The sequence below is a fragment of the Epinephelus moara genome, chromosome 7 (assembly GCF_006386435.1).
Source record: "Epinephelus moara isolate mb chromosome 7, YSFRI_EMoa_1.0, whole genome shotgun sequence".
Classification (NCBI taxonomy): Eukaryota; Metazoa; Chordata; class Actinopteri; order Perciformes; family Serranidae; genus Epinephelus; species Epinephelus moara.
In genome coordinates, this window is record NC_065512.1 from 8,298,801 (window position 1) to 8,319,065 (window position 20,265).

Below are 20,265 nucleotides of genomic sequence, written 5' to 3' on the forward strand. Positions count from 1 at the left end.
AACGGGAGGAGCTGGAGGCTAAAAACAATCTGAGGATAAAAATAAATTCACTCAAACATAAATAACATTTCAAGTCTGACAGTTTTAAAATGTTATGATAAAATCCGCAGCCACAGAATAACCCCAGAATCTCTGGAGTGCAGAGGTCAGAGGTCACTGTGTGTTCATGTGGAACAAAATAATGAAAACTACGGAAACTTTCAAGGGATAAAAAACGAGTTTAGTGGAAAGACTGGAAACATTTTTTTTTTTACTTTAAGAAAAGAGCAAAATAACATATTTGTTTAAACTCCAAGGACTCAAAGTAATTCAGCATAATGATGCTCAGGAAGCTTTTGAAATAAATGTGATTTATGTGATTTTATTAAATAAATCTTAAGACTATACGTCCTTAAAATACAGAAAAGCTGCAGAGGAGATTTTCCACTTCATGAGACTGGGTGGATTTCAGCAAGTCTTCAGTTAAAGGACCAGTTACTGCGAAACAAATTGAAAATATGACAAAAAAAAACAACCACAGACACAGAATCAAATTGCCTAACTGTTTTAGATATTTCTACAATATATATTTTTAATCAGGACATCTTAAATAAACAGTTTAAAATGTGTTTGCTTGCTGTGTGATGTGTTTACATCAGTTGGGAGGCTGTTGACTGACACAGCGAAGAGAGACGTCTGCTCAAGCACATAAAATAAACCTTTTAAAATGTATGCAAAGTTTCACCAGTTAGATTTCCAGTCACTTAATAGTGTATATCCTGTAATCCTCGGTGTATTCAGCGATGAAGAAACAGCCACAGTTGTGTCCATTACCAGTTAATCCATGGGTGTAGATTTAGGGGGACTCAGGGGACACGCTCCCCTCAATATTCACAACATGTGCATTTCTCCATCCCAATAAAAACATGAGCGTAGCGGAAGACTTTATTTTAATTTGAAGACATTTACACCACAAATTGGTGCAGAAAAGACTCGTGTAGGTGAATGAGATTTCATCAGAATGCAGGAAATAAAGTGTTTGATGGTTAAAATATTCTAGCGAAGGACTTTCCCGTTCATATGTGTCCCCACCAGTGTTGAAACAAAACCTACGCCCTGGAGTTAATCCAGCAGTTGCTTCAAATCAAATGCTCGACTGCACAAACATTTAAGATAATCAACAGTATTAATAAAAGTCAGCATCACTCAGAGTGACGGATCTGCAGCTTTTCATATTAAAGATGCTCCTGCGTTCATGTTCTCTGTCAGTGTGACCCTCTTTACTTGATTGTTGATGTTCCCCAGTTCTTCCGGGCTGTGGCTCATAATCAGGCGACATTACGGCAAGACAGTACTAACACATCCCAGCTTAGGGGTACAGCAACTTCTCTTCACTGTTAGGCACAGGGCGCTCACTGTCTCTCGGGCAGGTAGGAACCAATTAGCTCATAATGAAGGGAACAGTGACTCCACTTAAACACTGCACGTGAAAATACAAATGAAACAAATGACGATGACATAATAATTTGCCAGTAGCTCAATAATGCTGAATCTATGTACCCATTAATAAATAACACAGTAATAAATATAATGTGTGCAGTCATTATGGTTACGTATTTAGAGCATTTTAATAAGGTGACCTACAGTATATAGAAGTATTTTCAATTAAGCCTCTGCAGTGTTGAATTAGTTTCTCTACATGTGGGAGGTGCAGGCTGATTTGTTCCCTTGAGAAATAATTAAAGTCGCCTCTCTGAACTGTTTGGTGCAGATTTTGACGTCAAATATTCAGAACATGAGCGTTTGTCCCCCCCAGTAAAAACATGAAAGTAGCAGGGGACTTTTAATAAACTCAAAGATGTTTACACCACAAACTGATGATGAAAAGGCTCATATTGCTTCATAAAAATTCACCACAATGCAGGAACGTTCTTGCGAAGGACCCCCAAACTCTCTGTTACATATGTGGTGAAAACTGTGCCGTGATAGAGGAACAACCAGCAGAGCTGCATCCACTGATGTAGAAATATAAAAACATGAAAGCAGCAGAGGACTTTTAATAAATTTGAAGACGTTTACACCATGAATTGATGCAGGAAAGGCAAAAACTGGAGCAGAAAAAAATACCAGAATGCACGAAATCAAGTGTTTGATGCTCAAAAACACCCCAATTTCATACGTGTCCCTCCATGTTGAAATGAAGCCTACGCACTTGTATGAGAAAATAAACATTTGAAAGCAATTTACCATTACATTTCTGTATTTTGAATTGTCACCTGCTGCTTGAATTTTGTGTTTTCCTTCACATTAAGTAGTTTCCAACATAAATTGGTGCGTAAAAATTCACCAGAATGGAGGAAATGAAGTGTTTGATGCTCAAAATTTCCTGCTTCATACTGTACATGTCATGTGTGGTGTGTTTGATATCATGCAAACTCTGCTTGTGACAAGAAGAGAAACACTTGCTTGAATATAACAATTTAAATTTCTCTATCTCAGGTTCCTCCTTTGTCACAGCTGCAAAAAAAACGGCATGAAATCTGAATTTAATTTGTGTCTTTAATCCTCAGAAATTAATTAAATAGGTATTTCTCTACCTCAGACTGTGTTGTGGGTCCGGCTGCTGTATAACAGCTGCTGAGTTCATCAGTCTGGTTTCACTGTTTTTTTTTTTAGCACACTGGTTATTTTCAGAGGTATTTTTAAAAAATGTTGATTTTTTTTCTTGATCTGTAAAACAGGAGGAAAAGAGAGAAACGAGTATCACTCCGTCAGATTTATCACCACATGTTGCTTTCTCCCCGTCAGGAGGATGTTTCCTGCCATGCGGGTGAAGATCGCCGGTCTGGACCCCCATCAGCAGTATTACATCGCCATGGACATCGTGCCTGTGGACAACAAGAGATACAGGTACCCTCCTCACACGCAGACACATGAATGAAAGTGAGCGCCTGCCAGCTGTTCAGTGCCGTCCACAGCGGAGAGACGTTACATTTAATTGTCTCCCTGCTGTTTCCCTCCCCGTCCAAATGCAGAAATGTATCTCAGAGTTTCAAACTGCTGCTAAACCAAAATGATTTCATTCTTTTGGGTTTCAGTGGGGAGTTTAATGTCCCATGATGGTCTGAATGCTGTTTCAGAATGCATCTCAGCCATGACGGGAATTAAACTGCTGAGAAAACGCTGAGTAATTGTATTTTCCCATAGGCATGACAGAAATGTACAAATGCTGCACAAAAGAGCAGCTCTCGGCCACTTCAGCCTGCAGAGAGCCGACTGCAGAGACCCTTTGTTAAGTGCACAGCTGTACATAGTATGCACAGTCATATCTGCATGTGTAAATGCATGAGCGAGCCCCCACCTCTGCTACAGCTGGAGCACAACACTGTATTTTCCTGGATGATTCTCAAGTGTCGGACCGAGCATAAACATTCTGACCCAGTTGGATTTTTCTCATCTCCATGCCATTTCTCATGTTGGAGTCGTAACAGGGTTTGGAGTGAATAAAAGATATTCCAGCCTCATTTTTCAGATTTCTCATAACTTGCTGCGAGATGTGTTCCTGTCTTCTTCTCCTTCTTCTTGGCAGCGCAGACAGAGTAGTTACTCCCCATCATTTGCATCATTGAAGTGAAGCAAGAGTGATTAAAGTGTGCATGTGCTGGAGGAAGCCTCGCTGTATGATGGATCTCTCTGGATATGTAATAAGACTGATATCCTGGCCCTCGGTACTGGTCCCTGAAGTCGGAGCCAGACAGAGGAGATTGAAATGTATTCATCATCCCACTGGCCGAGCAGCAGAGCCAGAGGCTGCAAATAGGATAACTCTCAACATTCAGGTCTAATGACGGAAACGGGAAAAAATGAGCTTGAGACGGAAAGAAAACTTGCTGCGTGCGTACCTGCTGCTGCTGTCGTAGTCGACCATGGAAGTTTTATAGAGTTACTTTTACAGCTTATCAGGTAATATTTTCAGGTATCGTGACAGAAACGAGGAAGTGAGACGATGGAGAGAATCGTGTGAAGTTTACCTGCATATTCAGTGGTTGTGTCTGGGTTTGTAGAAGCTGATGTGGACGCTGGCTGTTACTGTGTGTGATGAAGTGATAATGTGGCAAATAACCCAGAGCTGCCTCATTACATTAAACCAGTGAGGGCCTTCTAGAAGCTGACACTGCTGGTTTTGCACTAAAGCTGCCAGAAGATAGGCCCAGTGTTTGCGCTCATATTTGGAGCTGATGGGGAGAAATAGTTTGTTTGATTCAACATTTAACAAAAGCCTCAGAAACAGCACTTACCCTCCTGAGACTCTGCGTCCTCATATGAGATTGCATTTTGGGTTTGCTGCACCTTATACTACCTGAACTCAGACCTGCTGTCCTCGCATGTGGACACTTATATGTGCCATCTGGTGGTAGCAAAAGCACAATACACTACTACATGTGAAAAAAAGATGGCAGCCATCTCTGCCAAAGTCTGCAGTCGATCCTGACACAAAAGTGGACGAAAACCTGATCAGATTTTATGACAGAAACCTGTTTATTTGTGATTAATAATGTTCAACGTGTAGTTTCACATTGCATTCAAATCTGACTAATTATAGCATTAGTAACAAGCTAAAATGCCGTTAATCAGGAAGTACTCGTTTAAGGACATTGGGCCTTTATCATTGAATTATTGCAGCATTTCACACGGGCTAATTTGGTGTGACAGACTGTTCCTACGGACAAAAGGGACGTTCCCAGCTTGGAGTATGGGGCAAGGAGAAAAACAAACAAATCACAAGGCTTTTGTTTGCAGTTTTATTTTTGCACAGCCACATTCAGGCATTGAAATGAACACTTTTGAACAGTTTTAGACTTTAACAGTGACCTCTAACCCTTAGAATAACAAATGTTTGAACAAATGTTGCATCATTTGTACTTTTGATTTTGCACAACAATGTTCAGGCATTGAAACAAACAGTTTTATACTTTATAACACACTTGTGACAAATAAAAAATAAACCTCCCCATATGAGATTTTTTTTTTAATTACTTCCTGTTCAAAAACAACGCTTAGTTTTTTTAATCTTATGAGGTCCTACTAATCCCAGATAGTTTGGAGGAATTAAAAATGCATACCAATCTAAAGCTCGGGTCTCAGGAGGTTTGACAAGTACAGAACACTGAAGCAGACAGATGAATCTCATTAAGCAAAAGGTGGGAAGTATTCACCTGAAAGGACGAAGCTGGCAAATGTATTATTTTCTTTGATTCCACAAAAAAGAGTCAAGGCCAATTCACAGTTCCAGGTCTTCTGTATCTCTGCATTTCTGCACCATCATTGCAGCCAAGAAATGACTGTAATGGAGAATAGCAGCACTGTTTAAGGTGAAAAATCACCTTCTAAGCACAACAGGACATTCCAGCAGGAGTCTGATCTGAAATCAGGGAGAAATAAACATCAGCAGCCGAGCCTGCATGTTTCCCAGATGTTAGCATGTAGCTACATGTAGCAGCAGTGTGTGTGATCGTGAAGCAGATGAGTATATAACGAAATCTGTCATGAGCTGATGTGAGCTTAGAAAAAGCTTTGGAAACAGAGTTTTCAGAACAGTCTGGGAGTGGGATGGGGTTAAAGTCCTTATTCAGTCAGCTTAGTGGGAAGATTGTTAAAGTAGTCCAGGAAGGTAGTATTGTCTCAGATCCTCTGGCCTTAGGTGTGCCGTCACCTCTCTGACCCAACGGTCATGTTAAGCTGGAGCCCTGTCCTTCCACTGCAATCTCTTATCTCTCTATCTTTACTCAAGTAGAGAGTAGAAACCTAAATTATAAAGTGGAAAGTAAGTGGTAATGTGAGTAATTTATTAACTGAGAACTTTTCTACTTTTACTTCAGTCTTTTTTTTTTACTGTGTAATTTTTCAGTATTTCACCGTTATATTATACATATGACAGAAAATAGTGAAAATCCCCTTTAAGCACTCACGCATATTGATTTTTTCTTTTTATGTTGTTCAGTCAAATTCAAAAAACAAAGGAGCTCTTCTTCTTCTTGCTGTCAGGAGGTCACTATCATGCGTACACAGAACCTCTGATTGCAGCATGTACAGGAGCTCATCCACATACAAACCTGCAGCTGTCTGCGGCTGCACTGGATCATGATCAAGTTCATATATGTTCCCAGGGGCGCAAATATAGACAGTGCAGTCAGTGCGGTTGAGCTGGGGCCCGTGATGTGTTGGGTGGAGAATGGGCCCTTATGAGTGATTGCCAATTTGGAAATATGTTTGCGTTCAAAGAGGAACTCTTATTAAATTAAAAACAGTGACATTTTATATAGAATATGTAAGAATATATTTTTTCTTTTTTTTTTGGTAAGATAGTCAGTAGCATCTATAAAAAGAAATGATATGCTTATTCCAAATAAAATAAATAAACTATTAGAACTGTTAAATTAATAATTTCTTATTTTCTTTGGTAGTTTTTGTCACATGCAGATATGCAGTGATGATTGTTGGGTGATATGTCACGTCTGTGATGAGATGATAGTGTGCACTGGGGCGCGTTGCATTCAGCCTCAAGTTATTATACTGAAACAGCAAATTTTAAAAACAGCTCACAAATGTTTATTTTCACTTTTTAACAAAGCTCAGCACTTTCCTAAAACAGCTGGACACTGTAACTTTTAGCAAACTTTACTCAAACAGACATAAATTATTGGGGACTATTTTAAGCTGCGGAATGATACATATTTGCTGCTCTATTGAGTGTTTAAGACACCAGGACAGTGAATGTTCCAAAATAAACTACAGTGTGTCAATGAAGGAACGTGTCACTCAGCGGCTCACTGAAGAGCGTCTGATCGTTGGATAACGACGTCTCACAGAGAAATAAAATATGGGATTTTCTGACAATAAGAAAAATATAAAATGTCACCAGACTTATCTAGTTCAAATGTAATGACACTCATATTTCATGCAAATGCAGACAAGTTTCCTCTCACAATCAAAATTGAGAGTACAGAATTGAATCCTGCGATAAAGCTGCTTTAACAGCTGCTGAAAGGATGGTACGTGCGCTGTCGGTGAGTGATTAGCTCTCCTCTGCACAGCTAGAGCTTTTTACAGCACGTCTACATTATGCTGAGACACATGATATCATTTGTTGGTCAAAGACTTAGGAAAAGATATCTCCTTTGATATAGTATCTGCAGTTATTCTTATTTATCAGCTGTGTTTGCTCCTGTCTTACCTGCTTGGAATGTTATAAATATATCTTATGTAAACTATATGTATACATATATTTTATGTATCCTCACGGCTATTTCTGCGGATATCATCATGGATGATGTGGACATTGGCATATGAATTTAATTCCTGGTTTTTAATGGTCATTGGATTCCTGGCTGGCAAAGGGATGGGGCTGGAATGAATGAAATAAGAGAAGGGATGTGTCTTTATTATTACTATATTTTATTTATTATTAATATTTATTTATTTTAATTAAATTTTTGTTTTTTTTATTTTATTTTATTTTAATTAAATTGTATTTTATTTATTTTATTTTATTTTAATTAAATTGTATTTATTTCATTTTATTTTATTTTATTTTAATTAAATTTTATTTATTTAATTATTTTCTCTCTTTTTCTGCATGGTTTTTGGTTTGTGCTTGTTCTAAGTCCATGTCTTTCGGGGTTGCAATTAATAGTAACAATGGTGCTAATAATTATGATGGCAATTATAATTGTTAGGCAATATCTGCCTTACTTAACTAAGCTACTAGCGTTTGCAGCTCCGGTACTATGGTCTGTCCTTGTCAGGATTTAGGGGGTCGCAGGGTGGAGGGGATCAGGGGGAAGGCAACAAGGGAAATGAGGAGAAATGATAAAAAAAAAATAATGAAAACTAAGATAAACAAAAAACAACTGATCACAAAAAAAACTGCAGTGAAGCTCAGTAACAGCTGACATATCGAACTATCTGTGGAAAACACATATATCCTTCAAAATTGACTTCAGGAGACGTCACATAGAGACTCATCTTTTAACACAGTTGTCTAACAGGGTCAGTTAAGTCGTGTGTGTGTGTGTGTGTGTGTGTGTCTGTGTGTGTGTGTGTGTGTGTGTGTTCAGTAGTGTATCAAGTGTACCAGCAGTGTCTTAAAGGCCTCTCTTTGCAGCTGGTGAGCACATTTTAAAGCAGAAATTTGAATGACATAAAACATGTTTACAGGGAGGCTAAGTTTTGTTTTCATGCATTGTTATGTGAGAGTGAATATCTGATTAAAGGCTCAGCACGCCACAGATACATCCCCTCTCTCTGGGCAAAACACAACCCTGTCATCTCAGAAGGAAACAGAAAAAAGGCTCTTCCCCCCCTCGTCATGTCAAGGCAGATTTATTTCTGACACAAAGCAGGTTTGTCTGCATAAAAACAAACAACATAAATAAAGCGAGTGAGCTGAGCTTCCTTCATTTCATACTGTTGTTTATTAATATAAAGTTTTCCACCGGAGCATAGCAGGCGTTCTGCCCTGCCGCCTCTCCTGCTCTCCCACCAGCGAACCAAGACATCATGGAGGATTTTTAGAGGCCAAAAGATCTTGTAAAATTAAATAGGATTTTCTTCCTGGCTTGGGAATTTACCACAGTCCTTGCAAACTGAGCTGGGAGCTGTCACTGGTGTGTCTCACGGGCCCAGGGAGCTTGGGGTCTGGAAATACGGTCTTTATTGGAATCGACTTGCTTTACTTGGGCTCCCTGCCCCTCTTTAGGAACGTCTCATTGGTACCACGCTCATTAAATCTCCATATATTACACTGCTTTTATGTGGACAGTCGTTCGGTTTGCTCCCAGCTCAAGCCGCTGAGCGTGGGGGCTGTCTGGCTCTTCAAACATACCTCATTCCTTTAACTGTGTGTCAGAGCATGTTGCAGTTCTGCTTCAACACACACACACACACACACACACACACACACATATTCATAAGGGATAAAACACACACAAACACATCTACAAGCATTTACACTGTCATTTAGGTGATGTACTTAAAACATTAATTCAATGAACTCTAGTTCTAAGATTGAACTGGACCTATGTAAAGTTAAGGACTGGAAAAATTACGTCAGATTAAGAGACGTTTCTTCTTTATCTATCTCTGTGAGGACATTTGGTCCTCATAAGTCCAGATATACAGTAGAAGAACACTCAAACAAAATCGGAAGCACATTCTCAAGAGTGAGCATTTAAGTTTCTATACATGTGAGGACAACACGGTCACTCCCGGAACCCCTGATTCAAACCTCGCCGTCACCCTAACCCACACCTTAACCTAGCCTAAATCTGATCCTAAAGGAGCTCTATATGACACTTAGAGCATGTCTATAATTCTGAGTTTGAGTCAGGTTGTCTGCACATAGCTCTCCACGTGGAGGTGGCTGAGCTGGCAGCTAATGGTGCTAACTGTGTAAACACTGCTTACCATAACGACAGTGCTGACAGAGCTAATGGTGTTAACCAGTGGGGAAGTGGAGGATGAGCGGTATGCTTTGCCGTGACATTTCCAGAAAACATGTTGGCACTGTATGTTTCTGCTAACCACAAATACATTACATTTGTACAATATTATGTAGCAGTGTAACTTAACATTTGAACTATGCTGTGGTTAAGATGTGGTTAGGTTTAGGCACAAAAATCAATTGGTTGTGGTTAGGAAAAGATCACGTTTGGGCTTAATATACCCACTTTTGGTTGCACAATCCTGGCTTAAAACGCAGCGATGTGTCATTAAAAAACAACTGCTTTTCACGCCACTATCCCCGTTTGAAACACTGTGACAGGTTGCAAAAATATATCCATGTTTGGTGACTAAATGCAGCAATGACTGTCTAAAAAACAACTGCCTTTCATGGCACCATCCCGGCTGGAATTGCAGTGATGTCACAATAAAAAAAACAACCACTTCTTGAAAACATAGCAACAGGTCACTAAAAAACACCAATGTTCAGTAGCTAACAAACCCTAAACCTGATTTTTTTTATGGTCAAATGGTTGTAATGTTCCATCCGTTTGCAATTAGCCATAAAATAAAATAAAATAAAATAAAATGGAAAAATATAGAATAAAATGAAAAATATAAAATAAAAAGAAAAATTAAATTAAAAATTTATTCATAAAGCCCTTATCTAAACAAGGTTACAAAGTGCATGAAAATAGAACTATAAAAATAAATTTGCCATAATAAAAACAATAATAAAACAAATTTAAAAGCTAAGAAAAATTTTGAAGAAAACGAAGGAGCCAAATATTGCAGTTGTCTTTTCCAATAGGTGCACAAAAGCCGTGTTTGATTTGAGACAACGCCAACCTATCGAAATTCATGCACTACTCAAATAAGTACATAGCGTACAATGTGTACTACATGGAAGCATCCGAATTGAGATACAGCACTGATCTCAACCCCAAAACTAAACCAGCTTCATCCTAATCTTTTTAGAATATGAATCCTGTAAACACTAATCCTCGTCTGAAACTGGCTCGATGTAGAATTAATCTGTCTTTGTGTGAGGACATTTGGTCCTCATAAGTTTAAGACTCCAATAAACATGGTCACACAAAGCTGTTGGTCTTCTCTCACAAACTCAGAACACACACACAAATCAACCCTGAATTCAATAGTAATACTCTGTCAGTTCAGTAACCCAAGATACAGCCTGGGTCTGGCAAGTGTGTAAATGTGTGTATATGTGTGTTTTTATGTGCATGCCTATCTGTAGTAGAGTATGCGTGTGATTGATGAGCTGAGAACGCACACACACATTGACGATTAGTGTACGTGTTTCTAGGTGTGAGTCAAACACGTTTGTCCCAGTGAGTGCAGTTGTGTGTATGTGAGAGAAAGAAAGAGAGACGTAGAGTGAGCATTGCAGTTTGGTTGTGTCAGCTGTGTGGTTTGGTGTTGGCTGAGAAGGGAAAGCACCCCCTCCCCTCCCAGCTCCTCCTCCTCCTCCTCGTCCCGTCACACACACACACACACACACACACACCCCCATCTGTCCTGTAAGAGTGTCACATAAAGTCCAGTCTTTATTGATCGTGCCGGTGCCAGATGGCAGATTTATGAAAGATGAAAGCAGGGGGACTAATCAGATTTCCAGTCCTGTTTGGGGCTAAAGTTTCCTCCTTCTTTAACACTTTCCCTGCTATGCTGAGCGTAACCCTAAACAGCACTCCAAACAGGAAATTACAGAAACGCCTGGCACCATTTGTGGATGTTCGTGTGAGTGTGTGTGTGCGTTAAGGTCAAAAGTCAGAGCTCTGTGTGGAGGTGTGTGCTTGGTATTAGAGATAGTAAAAATGTGGAGTAGCTAGCTAAGTGTTTTTTTTTGTAGTTCATTTAACAGGAAGCAAAGACATTTTCATACATCTCTATATTTTAAGTTATACACCACCTTAGTAACAGAACTTTGTGGGGCAGTTTTTCCTTATCAAAGGTTTAAGGACAGACTGTGAAGCAACTTTAGGCATATTTATAGTTTGGCATATTTTTTGCTGTATTGATAAAACTGACTCGACCTACACTGGGTTGCCATTTCACAATGCAACACTTGCTGTGTGGTCGCTCTGTCCTGACACACAGGAAGTGTGTGTTTCTCATTTCCAGGTTGTTTGAAATAAACTCAGCATGAGCAGCGACAACTTGCATGTCTTACCAGCGAAATAAAAGAGCACACAGAGGAACACAAAGATGGAATTTAAGGAATAATCTGTCAGGAGAGGCCACACTGTGACTTATGGGAAATGCAGAAACACAGCACCATTGACAGTCGAGATATATATCAGAGGTATAAGCCAAGGTGTAGGTTTCGTTTCCACATTGGGGGGGACATGTATAAAACAGTGGATTTGGGGTTCCTCCACTAGCCAACCAGCCACAACTCAGCCCTGAGCAGAGTGACCTTCCTCTACTGACCAATCAGACTGCAGTGTTCACAGCTCCGCCTTTTAGTACCAGATCTGTGTGCTAGGTACCCCAACAGAGGGGGACCAAACATGGGGACGGCACAGAACTGAACCGTATTGCTCGGTGGAAACAGGGCTTTTATGCCCCAATTTGTACCTTTTCTGCATCAATTTATGGTGGAAGTGTCTTTTAAAAGTCCTCCTCTACTTTCATGTTTTTATTGAGAGTTTGACAAATGCACATGCTCTAAATATTGAACAGAACATGTCCCCTGCGTTGCCCCCCCCACAGTCTACACTTCTGCCAATAAGGGCTGTTGGTTGTGTCGCAAAGTTTCGTTTTAATCTTTATTTATAACAGAACAAAAAACAGTAATAAATTAACATTTTAAAAAAAAGTTTCTTGGGCTTATTAACAAATCTTGTGCGACCATGGAGTTCTGGTGAAAAATGGATGTGTGATGACAACATTTTGTGTTGTGCAACAAGCAGGACAGAAAAAAAGGAGAAACACTAGTAAAGCTTTTGGTTGTGGTTTTGTTAAGTGCATCAGACATTAGGCTGTTAGCAAAGACCATTTGCAGATGTAGCCTACAAATTGTTTCTGGTCTCCAAAGTCCAAACCACTTAAGAAAACTTTTGATTAAATGAATCCAAGTCCAATATGAAAAACCTCTTTAAGAGTTTAATATTCCTCCATAAGTGTTGTTTGATGTTTCTCTGGCAACAAAGTACATAAAAACATATAAATAAAGAGTTCAGCAACGACGGTGAGTCCTTGATGATGCAATAAGTCCCAAAATACAATGTGTTGTATTTTTACACATGCAAAAAATATAATTCTAATTAGATATAAAATATTTTTTGCTGCCTCATACTGTAGTCTTCATCAGTTTTGTTCTTTTAAATAAATAGATATGGCTATAAAATAAATCCTGAAAATGAATATGTAAATAAATGTAAATATATAGGGTGGTAGTGGGGTTCAAATTCCATGAAACTTATACAGCATATTACAACTGTAACAGATGAATATTGACTAAAATAAAGGTACAACTTTTTTTTCTCAATATTTTGACAGATTGTTTTTAAATGGAGGAAGTGAGCACGCACAGTTAAAAACAACAGGTTCAAAGCTTCATTTTGATTTATAATTTGCAGAGGTTGAAAGAACTCCTGCTGCCTACAGAGACAGAGACACAAAATGACCACAACGAGACTACAAAGGCACACAAAATGACATCAAGGAGACACAAAATGACTAAAGAGACACAAAATGACCACAAGGAGACACAAAATGACTACAAAGAGACACAAAATGACATCAAGGAGACACAAAATGACCACAAGGAGACACAAAATGACTACAAAGAGACACAAAATGACAGCAAGGAGACACAAAATGACTACAAAGAGACACAAAATGACAAGCAAGGAGACACAAAATGAGTACAAAGAGACACAAAATGGCCACAAGGAGACACAAAATGACTTCAAAGAGACACAAAAGGACCACAAGGACACACAAAATGACTAAAGAGACACAAAATGGCCACAAGGAGACACAAAATGACTACAAAGAGACACAAAATGGCCACAAGGAGACACAAAATGGCCACAAGGAGACATAGAATGACTACAAGGAGACACAAAATTACTTCAAAGAGACACAAAATGGCCACAAGGAGACACAAAATGACTTCAAAGAGACACAAAATGACCACAAGGACACACAAAATGACTAAAGAGACACAAAATGGCCATAAGGAGACACAAAATGACTACAAAGAGACACAAAATGACCACAAGGAGACACAAAATTACTTCAAAGACACACAAAATGACCACAAGGAGACACAAAATGACTACAAAGAGACACAAAATGACAGCAAGGAGACACAAAATGACAGCAAGGAGACACAAAATGACTACAAAGAGACACAAAATGGCCACAAGAAGACATAGAATGACTACAAGGAGACACAAAATTACTTCAAAGAGACACAAAATGACTAGAGACACAAAATGACAGCAAGGAGACACAAAATGACAGCAAGGAGACACAAAATGACTACAAAGAGACACAAAATGGCCACAAGGAGACATAGAATGACTACAATTACTACAAAGAGACACAAAATGACCACAAGGAGACACAAAATGACTACAAAGAGACACAAAATGACCACAAGGAGACACCAAATGACTACAAAGAGACACAAAATGACCACAAGGAGACACAAAATGACTACAATTACTACAAAGTGACACAAAATGACCACAATTACTACAAAGAGACACAAAATGGCCACAAGGAGACATAGAATGACTACAATTACTACAAAGAGACACAAAATGACCACAAGGAGACACAAAATGACTACAAAGGGGGCACAGAGTCCAGACTGATACAGCGAAACAGAATGTTGAGCTGAAGTCATCAGGATGGTCTCACCAGGCTAATTATGTAAGATATTCCTTTAAAAGTTTATTGGACTGTAGTATAATCTCTCTACAGGAAGCCATGAGAGATTGCGGCGCATCTGAAAAAAATTTGTGTGTACTGACCAATAAAGAGCTAATCTGGCGGCTCTGTTTTGAGCAGTTTACGAATGTAATGTCAGAAAAGCAGCTCACAGTCACATAGAGCTAACTTTACCTCCAATATGGTGGCCTGAGGGTGTGTTTGCCAACATCTCTAGAAATGCCCCGATGCTTTTTAAATATGTGTATGTGTGAGCTGTGTGTTTTGTGGTGGAGAGGTTGAGCATGTATGTTTTGCTTGAGTTTAAATGCACTCATATACACATATATATATAGAGTGCGTGTATGTGTGTGTAAAGGGGTGGTGCAGCCCTTGGAGGCAATAACAAAAGGACCAAATGAGAGTTCTGTCCATGTTTCAGGAGTGAGTGATGACTTTGGCAGAGACGCTGCAGATAAAACACTTTCAACTGAGCGCAGGGCCAGAACTAAAGGCAAACAGCTGTGCTTTACACTCGCACTCCTCCACTTACTCTCAACCCCGACCTCCCATTCTGTGTTTCTCTCTCTCGTTTCTTTATATCTCTCTATCCATCCACTTTTCATCTCACTCACTTTCTCTATCTGTCTTCATGACTTTGTCTGACTTTCTGTACTCTCTCTGTCCATGCATTTCTGTATTGTTTCTTCCTTTCTTGCATTTTTATTTCTTCTTTTTCTCTTTCATTCTTTCCTTTCTCTGCCTTTTGTCTTTAATTTTATTTTTTAAACAGTGCATACTGTGTTGACCGGCAGTTTGTGGACTTGGGGGTAAAAGTCAGTTTCTTTCTTCTCTCTCCCTGCTGTTTAATGAGTGGGACGCCCCGACGCTCCAAACTCACACAACATCATCAAATATTATGGCTGTGTTTAATTGAAACTATGCAGCCGAGTGTGTGACTGCATATGGGATATTTTATGTTGCTCTTCTTAGAAAATTTCAAGCACAATGAAGAAACAACAGATGAGTTCCCTAAAGCCGGTGTTGTGGCAACGTGGCCGAGTGTTTGGAGTTTGTTTTCCAGAGCGAGCAGAGTGAAAAAATCAGAGGCAATCCGGCCCTGTTGAAATCCAAACGGCCTTTATTATAACCCGTTCAACCCTGAAGCGACCTCAGAGATTCAAATGGGTTTTCAAAACAGGGAAGTGATGAGGGAATGTTAGTCCTGCGGATTGTTCAAACCTCCTGTGGAATAAAAACTTGGTTAGCGTAAAAAATCTGAGTGATCTATGCAGAGGAGAAAAATGAATGTTGTATGATGGCATTGTGCTTTACAATTAAATAACTAACATTCTGGTGATTCAGCTGATCTTCCTGCAAATTCTTCAACAAGGATCTTCAAGTATTCGTAAGATATTTGCAACACTATATACTACACTCAAGCATTCAGTTTTTTAACCTGGAATTACTGGAATAAACGGCTAACGTTTGGTTGACTATTTGAGGGCAGCCCTAGATATTTAAATGTCTTTGTCATCCATGGTTGTACCTAGCTTGAAATTTGCTACAGTGCCTCCACGATCTCCTGTGGTACTACTCCATTTTGTCCGTATTCGTAAGCTTTCAGAAAACGTGACAAATACAGACAAATAAACACAAAGTACAGACAAAAAGCTCTGTCTGTTTTTGTCTCCGTACCTAACGTTGGAGCTAAATTAACCCCTAATCCCATCAGTTTATCTATACAACTTCAACTGTAGGACTGGGGAGAAACAACAGCATGTTGTACCTGCCTGGGGGTGGGGGGTGGGGAGAGGGGGACCTTCTACGTGTCCAGGCCCAGGACCCGTTGGATCATAATCTGCATATATGAATACAGCAGGAAGGAGGGGAGGTTGATGGGTCAAACAAACATGGACTTTCAACCAGAAGATCACTGTTTGTGTCCCAAGCGTCAGTGTAGTTACATAACTTCGTGGACTTTGTGTAACTGTGCAAAATACATTAGTTTACATCACTTATGTCCCGTATAAACCTTGCATTTGAAATGTTATCTTATTGCCAGTATGCAGTTTAACATTTTGTGCCCACCACCACGTAATGAATCGTTAAGAGCTCTTGTCATGTTATAAACCTCACTTTAGAAATAGTCTGTAAAGTTTCACAGAAACATCTACTTGTTAAATGTATAAGGTTTCTTTTCAGTCACTGCATTAAACTGGTGTGTAATCTAGTCTCTCTGTCTTGTCTTCCAGGTACGTGTACCACAGCTCCAAGTGGATGGTGGCGGGTAATGCAGACTCCCCGGTGCCTCCGCGGGCCTACATCCACCCGGACTCTCTGGCCTCAGGAGACACCTGGATGAGGCAGGTGGTCAGCTTCGACAAGCTCAAACTCACCAACAACGAGCTGGACGACCAGGGACATGTAAGGGACCTCTTCTCTTATCTTCACAACTGAATTCTGCAAATGTGAACATTTTGTTACGGCATCTTTGTATCTTTATATGACTCAAGACCATATTACATATACATATGTAATGTATATGTATGTAATATATACATATACATAATGTTACTCTTGTAACATGAACAGCAAACGGTAAATAATAAAATGAGAATGATTCTTTTAAAGAAAGTTCACCCCAAAATCAAACATACACATTTTTCCTCTTACGTGTAGGAGTGTTTCTCAAGATTCTATATTGTTTTGGTGAACAGCCAACTCGCTCTCATTCCCAGGGCCTTAAATACAGCAGCTTGGTCAATGGCCCTTGGCTTCTTTTACCAACACACAGGGCACCTTATAGTATCTGTATGAGACACACCAACCTTTCATATGACTCCTGCATAATCCCTTCCATGGCAATAATGCTTACAAGAGAAAAAAAGTCCAAGTACAGAAGGAGGGAGAGGTGGTGGATTTTCAAACACATACTGGACTTTCACCCAGGAGACCGGTGTTCATGTTCCATGTAAAACCAAAGTCAACTTAAGTTTTTCCAGCCACATAACGTAGTTAATGGCGTACGTCATGTGACACAGTTGTAAAGTAACATACTCATTGTAGGAGCTAAGCCTATTACTTGCAACTACAGAGATGTTTCACCCGGCCTGACCTAGATGATGCACTTTCCACAGTTGATGCTTCCTTGGGTGTGTTGAGTTCAGACAATAAACTGCAGGTTTTAACTGCAGGACAACCATGGTATTTATTCAAACCAGCAAACACAGGCTGAATAAATGTCCATTTCTTCATGTGTTCAAAACTGCCACCAGAGGGGTACCTGGACTGTCGTAGTTTAAAGTGCAGGGCCACTGACCAAGCTGCCATATTTAACGAGCTGGGAATGAAAATGTTTTGAAATAGCACTACAGGTAAGAGGAAAAATGTGTGTTCTTGATTTTGGGTTGAAGGTTTATATCATTCCTGGACAGCGGGAGGGAGCTCGGAGTAGAGTCGCTGCTCCTTCGCCTCAAAAGGGGTCAGTTGAGGTAGTTCAGGCATCTGATCAGGATCCTCCTGGGCACCTCCTGTTAGAGGTGTTCTGGGCACGTCCCACTGGTAGGAGGCCCCAGGGCAGACCCTGAACATACTGGAGGGATTACATATCTCATCTGGCCTGGGAACGCCTTGGGGTCCCCCAGGAGGAGCTGGAAAGCGTTGCTGGAGAGAGGGACACCTGGGGTGCTTTGGTTGGCCTGCTGGCCCTGCGACCCAGGCCTGGATGAGTGGATGAAAATGGATGGATGGACAGCTTTAGTGCTTACTTTTTCCCTCTTCATATGTTACTTGTTCATGCAGATACTTCACCAACATTGAGGTTAATTGATTAAACCATTTAAATTGAACACATTTTTAACACAGCTGTTGCATCATGTTAAAACCCTGTAGACCTCCAGACCAATCAGATGTCAAGACTTTAAATATAAATTGCTCACCCTGCATGGGATCCTGTAAGAAAGACGACAGATATTTCAGCTGAAACACTTTGGCTTCAAGCTGTGATTCATTTATTTAATTTTTGTGCTTCATACTTCATGTCACTTCATGGTGCTGTAGAGATGAACGCACGGTTGGAGCTGTGAGGTCTTTTTTCTGGGCTGAAATGTTTTTGATGCTTTTGCTTGAAAGGAAAGTTGACGCGGTACTTCACGGACTTCATGCTTTCATGAGTCACAGAGCCGCGAGACTGCTTTTCTGCAGTACATGACAGTGTGCTCTGCCACATTCTGCCCTCCCACACTCATTTCTGTTTGAAGATGGTCCACCCTGACTGAATATTATTAGGTTTGAGGATTAGCGTGGAGAGATATTAGAGGTCTGGGATTTGAACCCATGCCCTTGTTTTAATATATAATATTCATTTCCTTCATGGCCCTGTAGAGCATTTTGTAATGAAACGGTTTCGTTAAAGGCACTTAATGATTGAATTTGATTTGTAGTACGCTCCAGCAGCCACACCACTGAGCTAAAATTTAAGTCTGACCACAGTCTGGGTGATTTACGGCCTCGCCTGCAGCCAGTCGGTAACAGAGGTGGTGAACTAAAGTAAGTCTCTTATTGGTTCTTGGCCACTCTTAAAGTGTAATGTCGGTTTCATAGGTGAAATACTTAACTGCAATGCAACAAGTTAGACCACAATTTGTTAGATTTACTGCCTTCCTTATGTATAATCAGCAAGTGGGCAGCAAGCTGAAGTGAGTCCCTTATTTGCACTTTATGCTTCTCTATAGTTAGAAATGGGTTTCATGGGAAAGAGGCAATATTAGGTGGAAGAAATCTGTATTAGCTTTTGATTATTAGCTTTGATTGGCTCCTTATGTTTAAACCTAGAATGAAAGCAAAAACACATTCAGCCAAGTGTTAAAATTAATATAATATTTGTAGAACTTATAGAAAGTTTAATTGTCTGCTGCAACCCCTGTGGTAAACCGTTTCCAGCTCAAGAGCTCTGATAAACCATCTGTACAGTTAATGTGTAGCTGGTAAACATGAACGGCAACCTGACATTAGCAACTTAAAGATGTTGTTATTTTATGTCAGGAGTTGGTGAGACCACATCAGAGCATTAACTTCAAGTGGTCACTAAAGTTGCTTGATGTTCCACCCAGTTGCTGGAATAAATGTTGGCATTGTATGTTTCTGCAAACCACAGATACGTAACATTTGTTCATTATTATGTTGCAGATACATTGAAACATTGCATTGTGGTTAATGTGTGGTTAGATTCAGGCACAAAACCTACTTGATTATGGTCAGGAAAAGGTCATGTTTGGGCTTGAAATACCCACTTTTGGTGGCACAATCCTGGCTTAAATCACACTGATGTCTCATTAAAGAACAATCGCTTTCTGTGGCACTATACTGGCAGGAAACACAGCAACAACCCTCTTCTTTTTAAGGCACTTCCCCGGTGGAAACACAGCGACAGATCACTAAACAAAACCCACGCTTGGTGGTTAAAAATCCACGGGAAACGCAGCAATGACTCACTAAAAACATCGCTTTTTGTTGCACTATCCCTGCTGGAAATACAATGATATCTTGTTAAAAGCAACTGCTTTTCATGGCCTATTCCTGGTGGAAACACGGTGATGGGTCGCTAAAATATACCCATGTTTGATGACTAAAAATCCACTGGAAATGCAGCAATGACTCCCTAAAAAACAGCTGCTTTTCATGGCACAATCCCAACGGGAAACACAGTGACAGGTTGCCAAAATATACCCATGTTTGGCGACTAAATAGCCGCTGGAAATGCGGTGATGACTCTCTAAAACAACAGCTGCTTTTCGTTGCACCATCCCAGCTGGAAAAGCAGTGATGTCTAAATACGACTGTGTTTCATGGAACTATCCCCAGTGGAAAACACAG

At 39.9% G+C, this 20,265-nt stretch overlaps 1 protein-coding gene across 2 annotated transcripts in view; it reads left to right on the forward strand.

Annotated features, from left to right (window-relative positions):
- tbx15 (T-box transcription factor 15) overlaps positions 1 to 20,265 on the forward strand; it is a 58,619-nt gene that overhangs the window by 10,160 nt on the left and 28,194 nt on the right. For both annotated transcript variants that reach the window (XM_050049203.1, XM_050049204.1), the window contains exons 3-4: positions 2,788 to 2,889; positions 16,644 to 16,815. In XM_050049203.1, the coding sequence (XP_049905160.1) occupies positions 2,788 to 2,889; positions 16,644 to 16,815 (274 nt within the window). The remainder of the gene's footprint in view (positions 1 to 2,787; positions 2,890 to 16,643; positions 16,816 to 20,265) is intronic.